Source organism: Agelaius phoeniceus, chromosome 3 (genome assembly GCF_051311805.1).
Source record: "Agelaius phoeniceus isolate bAgePho1 chromosome 3, bAgePho1.hap1, whole genome shotgun sequence".
In the NCBI taxonomy this organism is placed as follows: Eukaryota; Metazoa; Chordata; class Aves; order Passeriformes; family Icteridae; genus Agelaius; species Agelaius phoeniceus.
In genome coordinates this window covers 94,147,629-94,167,333 of record NC_135267.1, presented here as the reverse complement: position 1 = coordinate 94,167,333, position 19,705 = coordinate 94,147,629, and the positions used below count along the sequence as shown (strand labels likewise).

The 19,705-nt window shown below is 44.2% G+C and overlaps 1 protein-coding gene across 2 annotated transcripts; it reads left to right on the top strand.

The window, feature by feature from the left end:
* The first annotated feature begins 382 nt into the window (after nucleotides 1-382).
* PACC1 (proton activated chloride channel 1) lies at nucleotides 383-19,510 on the top strand. Of its 2 annotated transcripts, none has more exons than XM_077175893.1 (8): nucleotides 383-623; nucleotides 4,159-4,255; nucleotides 5,872-6,081; nucleotides 8,113-8,267; nucleotides 9,117-9,259; nucleotides 14,413-14,557; nucleotides 18,008-18,112; nucleotides 18,814-19,510. In XM_077175893.1, exons 1-8 carry the CDS (start codon nucleotides 588-590, stop codon nucleotides 18,973-18,975), a joined length of 1,053 nt encoding a protein of 350 aa, XP_077032008.1. In that variant the 5' UTR covers nucleotides 383-587; the 3' UTR covers nucleotides 18,976-19,510. The 2 variants fall into 2 exon arrangements, with proteins under 2 accessions (XP_077032008.1, XP_054485264.2); XM_054629289.2 differs by having other exon boundaries at nucleotides 484-623; nucleotides 4,096-4,255.
* Nucleotides 19,511-19,705: the final 195 nt, after the last annotated feature.

Here is a 19,705-nt window from a genome sequence, read left to right as displayed (position 1 = left end):
TGCGGGCACAGCGTGAGTGGGTCACCCCAGGAGTCCTGCAGGAGTTCTGTCTGCTGGTCAAGCACGCCTGGTGTTCTGATAACAGCCTTGAGCAAAAGAAAATAAAAATTAAAATTAAAAAAAAAAAAATTAAAAGGTAGTATCTTGTGCAGCTTGGGGGGAGCCGGCTTTCCAAGTCTGGAAATTGTATGTTTCACGCTTGTGTTAGCAGAGTTTGCGTTGTGAAGCAGGAAAGTCTCATTTTCCCGTCAGTACGTCTCTCTGTGGGGAGAGCTGTCCCCACAGAGCTGCCCAGGAGCTGCTCAGGCGTGCGCCGAGCAGCCGGAGCGCCCTGCCCGGACTACGCCTCCCGGCAGCCCCGGCAAGGGGCGGGCACCGCCCGGCGACGGGAAGGGAAGGGCCGGCCCGGGCGGCTCGGGGGTCCCGGTGGCGCCTGCGTGGCCCGGCCCGGGCGGGGCAGCTCGGCTCGGCCCGGCTCGGCCCGGCTCGGCTCAGCCCGGCCCGGCTCGGCTCGGCCCGTGGCTGCCCCGCCCCGTGCGGTGCCGGCGGGCGCTGCCCGGCCCCGCGGCGCCGCTGCCGCCGATGCTATGCCAAAGCCAGAGGTGTCCGCATCCTACCAGGAGGTACGGGGGACCGGCAGGGCTGGGGGCTCGGCGGGCGGGGACAGCCGGCGTGTGGCCGTGAGCTCGGCTCGGCGCTGGGGCAGCAGGCGGCAGCTGCAGCCTGCAGAAAGCACCGGGTGGCCCTGGCGCGCACAGTTCCCTGCTTCACCTTGGAACGGGGTTAAAGAGCGGGCTGTTTCAGCTCTGTGAGGTGGGCACGGCTGGGCTCTGTGGCCGGGGTTTGGTCTGCCGGGTGGGAGAAGCGACTCGGGTAGCAGAGCTCCCGCACCCGAAACTGAAGCACGCTTTATCACACTGCCAAAAGCCCGAGGCAGCGCCTGCTCTGCATATCAATGTACAGGCTCAGCAGCCCGGCTTCTTTGCTTGTTCCTATCTCTCCTAGTAGACGCACGAGCAATTTATGCCAAGCTCAGCAGCGGTAGAGTTACAGCAAAGCACTTTTGTATCTTGCAGGCAAAAGGAATGTAGATATCTTCCTTCCTCTACACGTGACGGGTAGTTTGAGGCTCAGTTTTAATACATTCTAATTTAGTGTGGTACAGTCTGTTTAGTTTCAGCTTCTGGTTTTCTCGCCAGGCTAGAAGGCATTGGAAGATGATGAATCAGCAGATCAGCAAAAGGCCTGTATGAACAAGTTCTCCTTTTATTTAAGGGAGTTTTATCCAGTAGGAAGGTTTTAGCCCGTGACTATCAAGATGGGGTTGACTTGTGTGCTTGTACCTAGGGAAGGTGCTTGTGAGAGTTAGTGAATCTGCACTGATGCCTGAAGTGTGGACACGGGCAATACATGTTGTCTTTTTACCTTAAGTATAAGCCACCACTGACACTGCTCCCCACGTGTTTGGGTTTATCCCAAACTGTGTCAGGAGTCAAGATAGGATCTGTGTGTAAGTGCAGCACCTGTGTGTCCCCTCCTTCTACAGCAGTCTTGTTGCTTTTGCCCCTGGCAGGAATGCTCAAATGTCTGGAATTGCCTTTTCTGAGCTTCTTTTTGGCCAGTGTTTTTTCTGTGTACAACACTGAAAAAGAACTGCTGGGACATGGGCAGGTTCCTGTGGTTGTTTCTCCCTCAGCTGTCTGTGCTGAGCCCAGAGGAATGCTGAGTGAAGTTGTGCTTCATGCCCTTCCTGCCCTTGACATCCTGTGCTGTCTCTGCATCCTACTGCAAGCTCAACCACCCTGCAATCTGTGCTCCTTCTGATTGGCACCATGCTTCACCCCTTTATCAGAAATACCACATGGGAAGGGCTGGCCTGAGAGGGTGAGCCTGGCTGGCATGCTCCAGGTTTGCTGTTGGCAGAACCCCCAAATCCAAGGGGAGTGACAAGTGTGAACTGGAATGAGCTGTCCTGCAGTGTCCTTCCCAGTCCCTGGGAGGCTGCAGCAGGGTGTGTGTGTGAGGTGTTGGGCTTGTAGGTCTGTGCTGCCCTGCCTCATAGAGGTCTGTGTGCTGCTCAGAGCACAGTGGCTGAGCCATGCACAGCGCTGGGATCTTGGTCACCTCAGTTCAGGATCTGCAGTAAAAAAGAGCTGGTTTTAGCTGTCTTACACATCAGCTCAACCTGCTTACTGCATCTGAAGCACTCTTAGTAGTCCTGCTCTTGCCTGGCTGTCCTTCTCTGCCTTTATCTGTGGAAAGCTTATGAAACATCGTGTACAGAGATAAGAAAACATGGTTGCATATTGTTTGGGGGTTTTTTGGTTTGTTTCTAAAGAGTGCTGAAAGTTTGTGTTTTCTGAGATTACCACAGAATCATTTATATTAGGAATTACCTCTAAGATGATTTTACTTCCACTTGTTGAAAAAAAATTGCTGTAGGTCCTCTTGAGAAGATAAGAAATGTTGCTTATTTTGTTCTTTTTTAACCTTGCGTTGAGATCTCCTTGCCATCAGGAATAGAATTCACTTACCCTCCCAATAACCTCAGTCATTGAGGTGCCTGTAGCTGGGAATCAGAGAGGTGTGGGAGTCAGCTGAGGAGCTGCAGTGACTTAAATTGTTGGATCAGCCTTGGTATCAGCAATGTGCACGAGTATGATTTGAGCTGGGTTCTTAGCTGATTTAGTGTAACTAGTACAAGAGTTCAGTGAGTACTTTCCTTGGGTCAGAGTAGCTTATTTTGGGTCAGATAAACAGAACTAGCATGTTTCTACAAAAAGGAGCACAGTTTTAATTTTCCCTTATTTTATGGTGATAATTGAAAAAGGTATCTTCAGTTGGACCCCGGTAAGAGTCTTGCACGTGAGATGAGTTTTTAGCCTACAAGTTACCTCTTTACTTCTTGCCTCATGCTATGGGAAATCATGCTTTATTTATGTACTAAGCATTCAAAACCAGCTGGGTAGCTGCTTTCATCTTGCTTTGCATGATGGAAATGAATACAGAAATACAGCAGGAAGTGAAGGAGACTTTACGTCAGACTTTGAAGGTGTAAAATGAGTGGACTCTTTCCTAATAGGTGCTGATGATGACCTGGTAATGGCATAATGATGATTTCAGTACTGAATTAAAGCTGGGTGAAATAAAAGCACTCCCTTGTGGATACATTCACGTTTCTGTTGTGTAAGTTAGGGGTGTAGTGTTTAATAGCATTCAGTGCAGCTGCAGCATTAACTGTGCCCCCGTTTTCCTTGAACAGAAGCAAGGCTAATGTGGTGTGCTGCAAGCTCATGCCTTGGTTTGCATTGTTGTAATCTCTGTGTCAGTTATCACCAGGAAAGAAAGCTTGGAAAACATACAAGAGATACTTTCTATTTATAATGTACAACGTCTGTAGTGCTCCACAAAGTGGTGTGATGTGTATCTGCTGTGACAAGCCTCTGACTCTGACGGAAGTGGCCCAGCAGTTTGAGCCCAGAGCTCTGAATAGCAAAACAAGAAAATATCTGGTCTCTGTTGGTGTTTCAGAAACACTGGAAGACTAATTAGTTGCATAAGCACTAATATATAATAATCTGCACAGTGAGATCAAAAAAGGAGCAGAAATACAGAGATGCTTGACTGTTGTTTCGTAATGACCCTGCCACGTGTGGCTGAGATGTATTTCAGTGCCTTGCCTTAACACCTGTCAAAATGCATCTCCTGCTTTTTGTGCCTCTTTATTAAGAGGTGCTAATGCTCTGTTTGCTGCTATGTGCTGTGGTTTCTTTATGCCTAAAAATATATTCTTCAGTGAGAGAATGAAGTTCCTGCTTGTCAGAGCACACACTCCTAATTGTGGGGTTAAAGTGTGTTGGAGCTGCTGGGGAAATAATTACTTTGAACTTGAATGGAAAGGTGATGTTATTGTTGAAGCAGCAGGGTGGAAGTAGGTTAAATTTGTAGCATGCAAGTCACTTAATTTGTGGCTCTAAGTCTACAGAGCTGTGGCTTTTGTCTTGTGAACAAGTGGAACAGATGTTGGGTGCTCTTAGACTGGGGATGTGTTTTTGTGTGTTCGGTTAGTTGGAGCCTCTTTTATTTGTACCATAGAAATTCCAACAATTGCAAGTTGAGAGCATGTTTGGAAATTGAACCACTGTTTTAACTACACAGCTGAGTGAAGATGTGGAGCGAGTATCTGAAAATCCAACAGAGGAGAGAGAAGAAGATATGGAAGTTCATGAAGATTCCAGCTCTGTTATTTTACCAGGTGAGAACTATTGACCCAAAAATTACTGATTTTTAGGGCCTGTTACCTGCTGCAGTGTGTGGCTGTGGTTGTTTTGGTTTTGCTATTTTATTGCACTTCTGAAAGTAAACAAAAACACTAATTTCACTACTTATTTCCCTTACTTCACTAATTTAATTTACTTATTTTATGTGAATCAGTACTGATGGAAAGCCAAGGAGGTTATCCAAGGACTGATAGGAGAATATTTCTTTGTCAGGAACTGTGCTCAATCAAAACACGTTCAGCACATGTGACTCTGAGATAGCTTAGTGTGTCATCTTCCTTTGTTGTGTCCCACCTCAGTGGCAGTGGGTTGCAGGCAGAGTCTGCACCAGATTTACATGAGCAAGATGCAATGTTGAAGAGATGCTTTAAAATAAATTCTTAGTTAGACTGTTCAGGCTGCTTTTGGAGGGCATGGAGCAGTGTGAAATGGGCTTATTGCAGCTCAGGTGTGGGCACTGAGGTTAGCCAGCCTGAAAGGAGCATGGCCTAAATGCCTTGCACCTGTTCCAGTCCTATTTGTTTCAGCAGTGCAGTTTTATGCATATTAATGTGCTAATTGCCTTGGCTGCCATCTCCTGGCATGTAACTTGCCCATGGACATTTGTAAGTGGTTATGTGTGCAATAGGGGTCACTAAAAGGCTCCTGTTTGCTCTGGGAAGGCACAAACACCAAACTGTAGGGTGGGAGAGCAGAGTGTGGCATGGCCTGAGAGGGCCTGACTCATTAGGTGACACCACACAGAACAGTCAGCAGGGTGCATGGCTGCTTATCTCCTTTCTTACATTGAGTTTTAACATAAAATTTTGTGTGTTCAGCTGTATGTCACTCATGACAAAACACGATGTGTAACTCAAGAGTACAGGAACCTTTGCCTTAGAAGTATTGCCAAAAGAAATGGGAAATGCAAGGGGTATGGGTAAAGCAGTGTCTGTGTGTGGGTGACACTACTGAGAAGATCTAAAGAGAGCAAGATTTGAAGGAAAGGAGACTCTGGGAGAGTTGGGTCAGTCTCTTTCTAGCTGTAATTGAAAGAATCCTTCTATGGAAGTTTTTAATGTGCACAGGGATTTATGAACTAGAGGGTAACAAGTATCTAGTGACTTCTATTATGGGGGAGATACAATGCACAGATCTGGGCATGAGCATTAGAATATCAAATCACTCCACTGATGTCTATGCTGAGTGTGTAAGAATCACTTCAGACTGGAATTGGGGGGGAAAGAGTTTTGGTTTTTGGGTTTTTTTCCCAGAAGCAAAGATTTACCATCAACAGACTTTCTCCTGAACTTTATTTAAACTTTGTTTCTCAGTTGTCCTTGAATACAAACCTTGTTTCCTGCCTGCAGTGGCCTTAAGCAGAGTGCCAAATTCTGGCATGTGAAAGGAGACACAATCCTAGGTTGATTACACCTCATGCTTGAGAAGGAAGTATCTGCCTGGCTGATCATCAAAACTAGAATTAGCTGTGGTTTTTAAAATCAAGCTGAGTTTGAGGCTTACTTTCCTCTCACATGATTGATCTTTAAATGTAAATTCAGCAAAAATATCTGTGTGCTAAAGTCCCAATCCATGTTCTGTTTGGTTCCAGATGGTGAGCTGGGTACCACTACCCCTTTTTTGCGTTTCAGCAAGACCTGCCTAAAGAATGTTTTCTCAGTAATACTCCTGTTTATTTATCTGCTGCTCATGGCTGTAGCTGTGTTCCTTGTCTACCAAACCATCAGTGACTTCAGGGAGAAGCTCAAGCACCCAGTGATGTCTGTCACTTACAAGGAAGTGTCCTTGTATGATGCACCTGGTAAGAGTGGTAACAAGTAAAATGGGGTTAAATTCATGTTCTTGTTTTTCTTGGATTGTTTTAAATTTTTGGTGTTCATTCTTCAGAGCCCACAGTGCATATAATACTTGACCCAGGTCTTTCATTTCCTCACTTTAGATTAAAAGGCTGTATTGGCTTTGCACAGAAATGTAAATGTTGTATGGGAGATTTTTGGGCGCTTTCATGCCAATAACATGAATGGCAGAAGCTGTGGAGAATTACGCAACATTTCATAGATAAGAAGTGTTTTCAGGCTTTAAGATGAGTCCTCTTTTAGGGGACAAAGTGAATTTCTTTTGGAAACATTCCCCAAACTGTATCATTCAAACAGAGTAAGGCATAGGAGTAACACAGGAGCTCAGTGCTGCACTGGGCAATGAGATGCCATTCACAGTAAAGAGATGAATTTCTCAAACCAACCACAAAATAACCACAGTGCCACTTTCTACTTCCACCCTGCCTTGTTTACAACATGGCATTACATCAGTAGGCAATGAAAGTCTGATGTGACTGCAGGGAACAATGTTGGCACAAAAATGCAGCGTGGCAGCAGAAACTGTTGCAGTTTGCAGGAGGAGTTGCTCCACAGGGGCATTTTTGAGTAGTGAGTTCTGTTGTTATTAATTTTTTTAATTGTCCAGTAGCCGTTCATAAGTAGAGCCATGGTAGCAAATGCAGCTCAGTCAGTCATCAGTGAGTTTCCAGTTTAACAACACTTCTGTTTGAAGTGTTACCACATTTTCCAAATACCCACTTCAGTAGTTGTGGTTGAAAGGTATTTTGAGGTGTTGCCATATTGCTGTAGTTGTTTTTCTCTATGGCCAGTTAGCCCAGCTCTGGAAATAGTGCCTTATGTTTGGGCCATATGAATCTGACTGTAAGAGCAAGCAAACTCAAGCTTTTCCCTTTTTTTTCCTCCCCTCCTGTGAGCATTTCATACAGCAACGGGAAGAAAATAAGCAGATTTTAAATAAGCATAGCAGCATACATATAAATCCAAAAGTATTGTTGGAGATCCCTGCAGATCAGAGAACCTAAATCAATGTAGTCCTTTATTTTATTGCTCTATTAAAATGATGAGATGGCAAGTTGCAAGCCTGGAGCTCTGAAGAAAGGAATAAAGCATTTGATATATGCTGAGTGCTTTGACATCTCACATTTTGGTGGGCTGGTCATTTCAGTTGTAAGTTAATTATATCTAATCAATCATACTCTTTTTTTTTTTTTTTAAGTTGGACTAGATTATCTTCCAGCAAACTTGTTTCCAATAATTAATATGGCATAGGTGGTGTAAAAGCATTTTGAGGTTTGGCTCTTGTATTTTGCTGGCCTTCCAAAGCTGAGGTGGCTGAGGTTGCTTGAATGTGCTGTTGGACTGAAACAGGAGGTTTATGGCAAATGTGGGTTTCCATCCAGGTGGAGTAGATGCCTGCCCTACCCAGTGCTGTAAATAATAAGGGATGGTAGCAGTTAGTGCATGTTTGATGGCTTTGTTTTTTATCATGGTGTCACATTCAGTTAACAGAAGATATTGTATTCTGAAGAGCATCTTTTCACTTCTGTTAGCTCAGCCAGTGATCTTTGATCTGTCATGTATGGGTGTACATTATTTCCAATTAACACTTGATGTGTTAAATGCTAATATCTGAAAACTAAAGGACTACATGTCCCATTTGATGCTCCCCAATATATTTTACAGATTCATCTGGGATTGAGAGGGACTGGTGGATTAGCTGCTGGCTTGTGGGAAACTTGGTAGCTTCTATGAACCTTGAACTGTTTTAACAGAATATGAGCCCTGGTTCTTTTCAATGCATCATTGGGGTTCTGTCCTGATGCTGTTGGTGTTTTTGTCCTGCTCCAGAAAAATGTGGAAGTGCATGGTTTAATTTGATTGTTTTGTTGCATCTTAAAGACAGCTCAGTATCCTGTGGGATTAAATTCCAGAATGAAAATCGATGTCCTCAGGAAGGAAATCGGTGTTTTCCAATGTTTTTTCTCCCCAAACAGGTATTGCCTTTTACCCAGGCAAGGCTCAGCTGCTCAGCTGCAAACATCATTACTACGATCACATTCCACCTCTGGTAAATCCAGGTCAGCCAGGAGACATTGAATGCACCACTCAGAGGATCAACTACACAGATCCTTTTACTAATCAAACTATGGTAATAACAATATCATAGAACTAAGCTTATTCAGTGTGGGGTTTCTGCTCATAATCTTGTTGGAAAGTCAAAGTATGTCCTACGTGCTGTAAAAAAACTCCTTGCTTCTGGTTTGGATTTTTGTAAACCATCTGTCATTTTGTTTCCAGAGATGTAAAAGACCCCAGTCAGTGTATATATGTGTTTTGGAAGGTCAGCTGTCCTGTGGGTGTGAGCAGCACAAAACCCTTAATGGAATAAAATAAGTCATTTTTCACAGTGAAGCTCTCACTTCATTCTTCTCCTAAATGAGCTGAGAAGCATTTTCCTTGATATGGTAAACCTAGCTCTGATTGAAGGCAGTATCAGTATCCATTAAAGGAGGATAGCTAATCTCTTTTTTTATGTTTGCTGGGAATTCATACATGAATTCCTGCTGGGAATTACATACCATGTTTGTCACACTTGGAAGAACCTTAAATGGGTACCAAGTGCTTCATTACACTGAAATGCTTTGAGCCAGCAAGATGGGTACACTGAGGAGTGATAGTCTGCCTGAAATTGCCTTTAGAAGTGCAGGGAAGCTTGCTTCTTGATAAACAAATGTCCAAAACCCACAAATTACCATATTCAATACTTAAATATTAATATTTAAACACTGAATCTTGGTGTAAAGACCTCCTTTTTAAACTAAAAGGAGAGACTGAAGTGGCATTCTTCTAGGTATTTTAATAAATAGTACTTAGTAGCAGCCAAGAAACTCTGTGGTGTGTGTGTTAGATTTCTACAGAGTATTAGTGCCAGATGGTAAATTAATGAACAGGAAATGAGGATTCCTTTGCTCCTCTCACCATCTCTGTTTGCTTACAGAAGTATGCTTTGGTTGTTCAAGGCCCTCGTGATGTGAAGAAAAGGGAGCTGGTGTTTTTGCAGTTCCATTTAAATGAAACAGACCAAGATTTCAGTGCCATTGATTACCTGCTGTTTTCTTCTTTCCAAGAGTTTGTCAGCAGGTATGTAAAGGGGGGATGAGCCTGGGGCTGCATTGAACTTGCTGTCACAATACTTGTGAAAGCAGGGCATTTTCAGTAAAAACCAGGCAGGCTTTTATGATTTTTTTAAAATGTTTGGACTATGTTGATGCTCTTTCATGTCTTTGTTTACTAATGTGACCTTTAAAAAATGTATTGAGGGCTTTTTCAGTGACAAAAACTGTTCTTCATCTATGCTTAAACCATTTGTTGTGCACTTTCTAAAAGCTTGGAGTTTGTGCTGGCTTCCTGCTGTCTGCTGCTGTGGGTGCTCAGGAAGTGTGCTGTGCTGGGCAGTGTGTCAGGAAGTGCACCAAGAACACAAATATTTCTGTACCATTTGGGGGTTTTTAAAGCAATTGCTGTAGAGGTCAGATCCCTAGATTGCTTTGTTGTGATTTCATTGAAAGATTAACTCTATTTCTTTGTATTACTGGCTATATTTAAGATTCTGCAGAATGATGTAAATTCATATATTGGGTTTTTGAAATTGCTTTGTATTGGTTTGACATTGATTGCTATCATTGGAGTGTCTAATCTACCTTCTAATTTTAACAAGAATGGGATTAATCTTGTCTTGAACTTTCTTGAAAGACCCACTCTTTCTTCCACCTTTTAAGAATAAATTTCATATTTAACAGTTTAATTTTTGCTTTAATTTGAATTCAAGTTCAGTTCTTCTCTCTGAGATCCAGATTAAAAGTTAGTCAAGAAATATTAGTCATAGTGACAGCTGATAGCAAACCTTAATTTGATAATAGAGACTCAGTGAAAAAGGGGCAGGGGATAGAGGACCTATGCAGAACGAAATCAGGTGAGGGAGGGAAGAGAACAGATTTTATTGTAGCAAGACTTCCTCAGAGGCTTGGACAGGGTCATACTGATGTTTTTCAGATGGATCAAAGAGTGGAAGTGTTCAGGCATGCTACCTCTGGGTGGCCAAAGACCAGTTAGGTGGAATTGCCTTTTACAAAGCATTTCTGCTTCAGTGAAGACATCCTAAGTCTTTAACTGTTTTCTGTAACAGTTACAGAAAACTCATAAAATGCAAATGTTCTGGGTGTTTTAGGCATTGATATTTTAGGGTGAGAGAACACCAGTTAAGAGTAGTGGTGTAGAAGGTGCTGCTCATTCCTTATGTTGTTTTTTTCTGGTTTTATGGCTTGTGCTCTGGTAAGAAATGCTTACAGTGGGACCAGTTGCAGCAAGGTTGCTCAGCTCTTTCTGTACTGCCAGGCACCAGCACTGCCTGAGGCCACCCCTGGTGCTGCAGCTGGCTGGGGGCAGGATGAGCAGCTCAGTCTGTACATCCTCAGGCCTTGGCAGCCACAGGGAAATGGGGATGTTTGTTTGGGGATGCATCCTCTGTGCTTGCTTGGGGCAGACAGTAGGAATAGGAGTTGAAACTGGTTTTGAGCTAACCTAGGTGAAGATTAACATTGGCAAGGGGATGAAGGCCTTAGTGGTAAATGATCTGCATGTCTAGATGGAATAAAGGAAAAGAACCAGCTGTGGGCAAGAGGCCAGTGCTGTCTTTTCTGCAGCATCCTCCCAAACTTGATACAAATGGTGTGGCTTGTCTTGCTCAGTGCTGTGTTTGCTGTCCTGGCATGAACTGGCTGGGCTCAGGGCAGGTTGGGAGGTTACATTTCCCCTGACTGTGAAAAGTGCACGTGAAACTGCACTGTGTGTGTGGAGAGCACTCATTCTGTCCAGCTTCCAGCAGAAGAGAAAATAGAAATGGTTTCTTGTTCATCAGCAGATCCTAAATTTAGCTGATGGGAAGTCTGGCTTAAGATATCTGTAGAAACTGTTGTGTGTCCTTCCATACAGCCTCTGAAAACTTCAATTACTGGCCTCTGTTAACTACTTTTCCTGACAAAGTGTCTCACAGGTTGTGAGGGCCTAGAATAACTCTGTGCCCAGCAGTTCATGTACAGTGTTATCAGAGGTGCCACAAGCAAGAAAAAAATGGTAACTTGTACCTTTAAGAGATTTTCTGTGGTGTAGTAAGCACTGAGGACTCGAGCAAGGCCCAGTTGTTTCTGTCAAGGGCTTCATTCTCTGCAGCCCTTCTGTTAAAATTGGATCAGACTCCATGAAACTGGCACTGCTCACTGGTTTTGTTCTGGGCTCCACAGAACATTGCTGCTCTGTGTGCTGCTGTTGGCCTCTGAGCTGCAGGGAGATGCTGCTGCCTTCTTTTCCTTTTTCCTTTTTTTTAAGGTAGTGGCAGCTGCTGTCTGTACCATATTAATTGGAGAGAGGGAAATAATGAAACCCTTGCAAATTACCCAAAATGTGTGGCTAAAAATGCAAGTTCCTCTCCTGAACTGTCATTAGGATAATACATGGGGTTTAGAAGAAAATCCTAAATATATTCCTGACAAAACTATTGTTAGTGTAGCATGTCAAATAACTGAAATGATGGATACCAGTGTGAACAGATCAGAGATGATTTCAGGGTCTAAACTGAGCTCAGTGTTCATGTCTCTGATCTGGATTGCTGCATGCAGAGAAATACAACATAGAAGGATTGAGACTTTTGGTGCCACACTAGCCTTTGTTAGATGCCATGGCTGTTTGAGAGTTTCCTGCTCTGGGAAACACAAAAGCAAAAAAAAACACAGATTGGACTTGAACCACCAGTGGGTTTGGCTCTTGCTGTTGCATTGGAATCTGCTGGTGGCATGTCCTGAACTTCTCTGGCTCTCCTGGGGTGGTCCACACACACTGGTGGTAAAGGATCCACTGCAGCACTACAGCCCAGTCCAGAAATAGGTTAGTGACTCCCACAGATTAAAAAAAAAAAAAAAGAAAAAAGGAAAAAAAATCCCAAACAGCAACAAAAAAAGAGGTGTAGCCTGTGTGGGTAGTCTGTCTTTGGTGTGAAGAGGGAATTAAAAGAAACTGCCTGGAGAACTGTTTTTCAGCTTAAAATCCCTTTCCTGTCTTGTGTTCACTTGGCTGTGTGTGGTTTTAAAGCTGTGTAATTTGCCCTCTGCTATAATTTGTGCAAAGCTTGTTCCTCTGTGCTGTGCTCCTCCTGTCCACCCCCCTTTTTTCCCCCTCACTCTGTGGCAGTGGTCTGGATTATGGAGATGCCTCTCAGATCACTTCTCCACAGCTTCTCCCAAGATATTATTAATCCTTCTTTTTCCAGCCTGCAATTACTGTCAGAGGCAGAGCACACTGCTGCTGCCTGCCTGCCATGGAAGTTGTGGCTGTAACATTCAGCTCTGTGTCATAACTTCCTGCCTCATTTTTCCATCTTGGCTTGGAAAGCTTTTCTAGGATGCTGTATTTAGCCAGCCATTAGGCATATGACTGCCTGGCAGAGTGCTAATTATGTGTGTTCCTCCTGAGTGGCAAAGCACTCCAGAGCTCCCCTGGGCTGTCCCCTCAGCTGCTGCTCTGCCCACATCCCAGGAGGGGAAGCAGTTGTTGGATTGGGTGTTCCTGTCTCACTGGTTTCCTCTGGTGAGGAGCAGGCAGGCCATGGGCTTTGTCCTTAGGCTCTGCCCACGTCTTTCCTGTGGGAGGTGGAGAGGTGCCATCCTGTTGGGGTCACTACACAAGCACCTCATGTCAAAATAAAGATATTCCTAATTTCCTAGGACACCCTGGGAACAGCATCTGCCTTGATAGGTAGCAAAGTGTGTTAGCTTTTCTTTCCAATAACCCTTCTCTTTTCTGTGCATGTGCACAGTGGAATTCTGTGTCTGAGTCCATTGCCTGAAGCCCTGACTTGAGAGAATGGCTTTGTCCCATGGACATGTGTGTATTCATCTGTTAAGCCTGAGCAGGTGCTGTGGTACAGAGTAGCCATTGCTTTGATATTTATATCAGTGCAGTCCCTTTGGTCCTTGTAGACAAGGTTTGTAGTCTTGGTTTGTAGAAAGAAAGGAAGCCCTGAGTTTGAAAACTAAGAAAAAAAGACAGGAAAAGTGCAAATCTGATCAGCTGGACAAGTCTTCCTGATTGGCCTGTTCTGGGACAAGAGCTTGCTTCTTCACCTCTGCTTTTCTCCTTTACTTCTTTGCATTTTTCTCCTGAAAGACCAAAACACCTTCATCTCCTAAAAGACCTGGTTATGCACACCATCTGCCACAAAAGCAAAGAGCACTCTTTCCCTTCTCCTAGGTAGGTGGATTTAGTCTGGATCAAAACCCTCTCCCTTCTTTTAAGGACCAACATACCCTGGCATATCTCTACAACCTGAAATCTGCCTTGGTAAAAATAGCCTTTAATGGTTCCTGACTTCTCACAGTGGTTTACCCCTTCTTCTCAAATGAAACCTTATTGGAAAAGCAGCTGCAGGGCTGGGCTTATTTCACTGGGATGACATGGAAATGGCTAAAATCACAGTACTGGAGAGCTCCAAGTAAATAGCATGGTTAATTCACTATATTCTGTGCAGCTGGTAGAGAAGAGCTGGAGACCAGATATGCCTTAAAGCTGCCCCTTTACTACTTGCAGCATGAGGGGTGTTGGAAGCCCTAAAGATTTACAGGCACAGTATTAAAAAAAACAAAACCCCAGCCAAAACACATGAAGCAACCCTGCTGTTCTGGGGGCTGCAAATAGCTGGGATTGGATATTGGGATAGCAGTTACTGCAGCTGGGAGCCTTACACCAAAGCTTCAGTGCTTCCAAAATAATAGGATTATACTGAATGTCAATTTTGAGGCGTTTTAAGCATGTATGCATTGTAACTGGTTTATTTGGCAACCAGAAATGAGGTGAAGCACCCTGTCCTTCCTCTAGGCTCTTCCTGCTGTCCCTTGCTTCCTGACATGGTGATGAGTTGTTTCCTGAGGTCCTGGCTGTGCTCCTTTCTGTCCCAGGGGTGGCTGCTGAGCAGAGCTGAACTCCCTGTGGGGCAGAACAATCCCTGCAGGCAGGCAGAGCTCCAGGGTTGTAGGGCACCAGGTAAATCCTCTGCAGTTAAGGATGCACCAGTGAAGGGCTGCCATTCATGAAAACATCACTACACACAATGTTCTAGATGTGCTGAGTTTATCAGGTGGAGAATAAAAGGAATTGTGAATGTAGTTTGAAGTACCTGTAGGTCTGACCTTCTGCCTACAGTGCTCAGTTTGGTCAATAAAGTAATGCTTTTTTTTATGCTTTAGTCCAGAAAAAGCAAAATTCATGAAGGACTGTGAAAGCTCATACTCCAGCTGGAAGTTTTCTGGAGGCTTCCGAACTTGGGTCAAGATGTCCTTGGTCAAAACAAAAGAAGAAGATGGTAGTGAGACTGTTGAATTCAAACAAGAGGTAAAAATTAAAAAAAATAGTAGCACTCATAGTACTCATGATGTTTTGGGAGTTTGGTTTTGTTTCATTGCATCCATGATGCCGCTTTGCACTGAGCAGTTTTGGCTCTCATTGCTCACACTGTTTCTCAAAGAGGGATTCTGTAGAAGTGTGAATGTCTTGATGTGGTCTGCTGTTGGTGTGGCCTCATGGCAGAGCTCAGGAGAGCATCTCCTGACAGCAAGGCCAGAAATCCAAGCCTCACTTGGGTTATGACACCTGTAGTGTCGTATTAATTAGTTCTTAAATAATATTAAAACAGCTATCTACAGTTCAAGGTGGAATTGTCTAAATAACAGCTAGTGTTGGAAAGAGGTATTGTTGAGGTTGCCACTGATGTTAGGATAGAGAGGTAAATGTAAAGCCTTGCATCCTTTGTAGCATTCTTATCTCTGCTTTTTGTTTAGCTGTTGAGTGTCTTTAGAAACATGGAGTAACTTCACTTCTTGCATCATTTAAAACTAGAAAATATGCAGGTGGAAGATGCAAACTTATCTGGAGAGAAAATGAGCCTTTCATTCCTGTTCTGTTCACATTCATGCACTGGAAAATAATTATGGTTTGAGTTTGTTTTGCTTCCAGTGTTGGTTGGAAAGGAAGTGTCTCACCAGTGGTGAGAAATGCAAATTTTAGGAGCTGTCCTTTCCAGAGGGTGTCTCTTTCAGAGATTATACTTTCTCTTGGTCCTTGGTACTCTTGGGTTCTGGGGAGAGCAGAATGAAGCAGAGTGTGCAGTTCCATCCCTAGTTCTCACAATTGGGTGTTACATGGCACAGCCTTAAGGGAACCCAGAGCTGGGACTGTGAGGGGGGCACACTCCTACTCCACTGGAGAAGGACAGGAGGCAAATCCCAGAGTCATGCAAGTGCCAAGTCAATACTTGGTTTGGAGGAGAGGGAAGAATGCATCAGTCTGCTGCTGCTGCCAGGTAAGCACTGACAGCAGCTGACTGTCTGTCCTTCATCACCTACAGCTCTCTATCATTTGCCATTTGGTGCTTACCAAGTATAGGATTTTTGAAAGTCTTCCTTTGTGTGCCCAAGTCTAACGTGTCTCAAAGTGGAAACAAAAGACTGGCTCAAATTCAGGGGGGAAAAGAGCTTTTTGTGACCATAAACATCTGTTTAGTTCAGCAGTTATGGACTGGTCATCTGAGTAAGGGAACTGTTGCTGGTTTGGGTTTTCTGTTTGTTTATTTGTTTGTTTTTAATAAAACCTAGGAACCAGGCATCAGATCCCTATTAATAATACAACAGAAATTGAAACAGCTCAGACATAATTTGCACTTGCTTTGTTTGTCAGTACAACATCTGCTCAAATTGCACCAGGAAGTCCATTAGCCTTTCAAATCCAAACCTGGGAGCTGGCATACTGCAAAGATGGATACAAATACCAGGTGTAACAGAGCAGTCACTCATTCTGTTAACTAGCCCAGCAGTCATTCATTCATTCATTCATTTGTATTTTCCTCCTTTCCCATTGCCTTTGTTTTGCCTTGTTACTGTTCGTTTCCTGGTGTGCAGTTTTCTTGGATGAGTGTGGCTGGGACACTGGTACCCTGCAATAAGGAATCAGCTGTGGAAGTGTGGGGCAAGTGTTGGAAGCCAAAATGAGGGGATTCTCACAACTTTGGGCCTGTAAGCCAAAGCTTAGAATTAAACACTGGATTTGATCCGAGACCTTGGAAAAGGCTTCCAAACTTAGGTGCTAGAAGCAAGAATGTGGATTTGTAGTTTAGAGCAGAGGCACATTAAGCTAAGTAGAGGAAAGTTTAGAGTTTTAGGGTACAGTACTGTAGGTTTGTGTGTCAGAACATGACTGGCTAAGAAAGCTTACACTGTAGTATGAGTCCATAAGATGCAATATTTAAGCATTGGGTGAAAAACATAAATATCCTTGTTGGCAGTGTTTTATTGGTTAATAAAAGGTCCTGTAACTGGAGGTCTTGTGACCTTCTGATGAACCATGGGGTAAAGATGTGAGCTGAACTCACCCTTCCTGCCTGTGTAGAAGATAAGGAAAATAAATTGCACCATCTAAAGAGCTCAGAGGTCCTGTCTCTGACACATTCAAAACTCCTCACAAATCCTCACAGGCAAGTCTGCAGCAAAGGTGTTTGAGCAGAAACCACAAGCTGGGGAAGCTCCATATGCTCTGAGTGGCCATGAACAGTGTTCTAGCTCCTGCTTCTTTCTTGCCTGCAGCCTAAAATCTGTGCAGGGCTGTGGAGAAGACTGAGAGAAACCCTGAGGTATTTGTAAAGAGGCTGCACCATGGTGGATCAGAGGCTTTTGTGGCAGCTCATGCCTCGTGCCATGGGAAGCCTTGAAAGGAGGTGAAGAGTGGTCTCCTTAGAGACTTCCAGCTCTGCCTGGAAAACTGGGCTCCCAAAACATGGAAAAGGCACGCTCTTCCATCATCTCTCTCTTTTTTGTGTCACAAGCCTGATGCACAGTCACAGTGCTGCTGGACTCATTGTTTGCAGTACAGAATTAAACAGGACCAGCAGCAGTACTCCCCTCTGCACACACCAAGATGTAAACACTCCTTTGAGGCTTGGAGAAGTCCTTCCACCACTGTGCTTTCCTGAGGTGCCTGTGTGACAAACTCCTGGGCAGTTTGTGTTGTGTCCTGGGAGCAGGGGGCAGTTCAGACTGGTGGTGTTGGTTACTGCCTGTGTACAAACCCTGTGTGGTTCCCCCCACAGGCTGGGGGCAGCTGGTACCATACAAGTGTTTTCCTGGGCCTGATGTCTTAATATTTTCCTGGTTGTGGTTCTTGAGACTCTGGTTTCATGTGGCTGTAACACAGTCTGGTATCCTAACCCAGTTCCCTGTTGGAATTGTGTTACAGCTCTGCTGGGCAGCATTAGTTTCAAGTGGTGACCTAGTTAATGGGCAGTACTGGGAAGTGTGGGTTTGGTTGTTAACACCTGGGCTTCTTTCCTTCTTTGCTGGAATGTTCTAGTTTATTCTACAACCCATTTTTCAAATAGAAGGAGTCTTCCTGCCACCATTATGTGATTCTGTGGCAAATAAAGCAAATTTAACATTCATTCATGAGAACTTTCCAAATGTTGTATTACTGCAAGTAAATGAATTTTGGAAGTAAATTGTCCCCTCTTGAGAGGCAATGTAGAAATGGTATTGTAGTGTGATACTGAGTGAGAAATAGGAAAATAATATGAGCGTGAGACAGAGGGAGGAAACTGCCCTTGCCATATTTTGGCAGCCCATTGTTCTAGGTAGAGAAAGGCTGCAGTGGAAGTCTGGTATTTGGAAGTCTAAATAGTCTGATATCTGGAGGTCTAAATAGTCTGGTATTTTCACCTTCTTACAGGCCTTTTCTGTTGCACAAAAGACTCATTGTACTGCTGAAGAGTAACCTGCACTTTCCTTTCCCTGTCCCCAGACCAGTGTGGTTAACTACATTGACCAGAGAACCAAACCAGGGAGTGACCAGCTGTTCTTTGTGGTGTTTGAATGGAAAGACCCTTTCATACAGACTGTTCAGGACGTGAGTAACCCACCAGTCCCCTCCTGAATCACTGTCTGACTGTGCAGCTCGTGCTCTGTGTGTGCATGCACCTCCTTCTCTTACCTAACCCCAAGAAGAACTGCAGACAAGAATGAGGATGCTTCTGAAATTCCAGTGTAGGCTCTTCCTTATGTCCAGTGATGCATTCTGTGTGGAGGTCAGGACCATGTGATGCTGTTCCTTGGGCTGGTGACACTCAGCATTCTGCTTGCAGCTAGAGGTACCATGTGGCTAAGAAAATCCCCTGTGTTCCATCAAAGGGTAGCTTCAGGGCAGGGCTGAAATCTTTGCTTTAGCAAGTCTGCTGGATAATTTGATTTAATGATTTCTTTTTTTTTAACTGACAAGAAACCTAGGCTGAAATAAGAATAATAAAAACAGTCTGGTGTAATTTTTTAATCCATTATTAGAATAAATTCATTAGAATAAAATATGGTACTGTATTTACCCAACAACCAAGGTCCAGGAGCAGCAAAATTTAGTGTTGGTGTTTTCTTGCCCAAAACCAGAGTGTGCATGCAGACTGTGTGGGACAGGAGCTGGGCCTTTGCACTCCTGCTGTCCCAGCAGGACCCAGGCCCCTCCCTGACCTTTAGAGACCACTCCTATTCCCACAGCTCTCACTCCTCTCTACCTGTGTGGAATCAGATGAGGGGACTAATATTTGTCTTCTCTTTCAGATTATCACAGCAAACCCCTGGAACATGATTGCTCTTCTCTGTGGTATCTTTCTGGCCCTGTTTAAGGCAGCAGACTTTGCTAAGTTGAGTGTTAAGTGGATGATCAAGATCCGAAGAAGGCATCTGAAGAGGACTCGGCAAGTAACGAACCACATAAGCTGAGCCTAAGAGTGCCTTTTAACTGTTCATAGCAGGAGGGATAGAAAAGAACTGGAATGAACTGCAATCAGCAATTCAAGCTGAAAACCAGGAATGCTTTCTTCCAGAGAGATGCTGGCTGGAGGAACAGCCTAGTGAACTGGCCTTGGAACTGCAGAAGGCACTAACTCTAGGACAGGTCTAACAAACTCACGCTTTTCCAGTCCAAGTTTAACAAGTTCACCTCCATGTATGGGGGACCCAGGGGGAAAGGAGGGAACTCAGTAATGTTCAGAAAGCCATCACTGTAGTAAATTGTGAAAAGTGGACAGTGTTTTGAATGTTTCTCCAACAGACCCTTTAGTTTCTGCATCAGCTGTGAGCTGCTCCCATAGCAGTCACTGCCCTGATGGTGCTTAGTGGAAGGCAAAGTGCTCTGAAAACATCCTGGCCTCTCTTCTCCAAAGTATACTTTAAAACAAAATACACTGGAATTCCATTACATGTCATCTTTAAATCAAAGTACAATGACTTTAATATTAAAAAATACTTCAAGTAATCTATTGTGTGCCTTCTTTGAAAGTATCTGCTCTCAGGCTGGGAAGGAGAATTCACAGGAGGCAGGAGTGCTGTGGCCTGAGGAGAAGGTGAAAACCACTGATCAGTCCAGCTCAAAGGAAACTCAAGCAACAGGACAACGTGGGGGGCTGAGCTGGTGGCTGATCTCAAAGTCTCAGGCTGTTGTTTTTCCCCC

Bases quoted from the DNA above. Each gene is read 5' to 3' on its own strand.
- PACC1 (XM_077175893.1), top strand. From the start codon at position 588: ATGCCAAAGCCAGAGGTGTCCGCATCCTACCAGGAG. The intron at 624-4,158 runs GTACGGGGGACC...TTAACTACACAG, and splicing joins TGTCCGCATCCTACCAGGAG to CTGAGTGAAGATGTGGAGCG. The intron at 8,268-9,116 runs GTAATAACAATA...GTTTGCTTACAG, and splicing joins CTTTTACTAATCAAACTATG to AAGTATGCTTTGGTTGTTCA.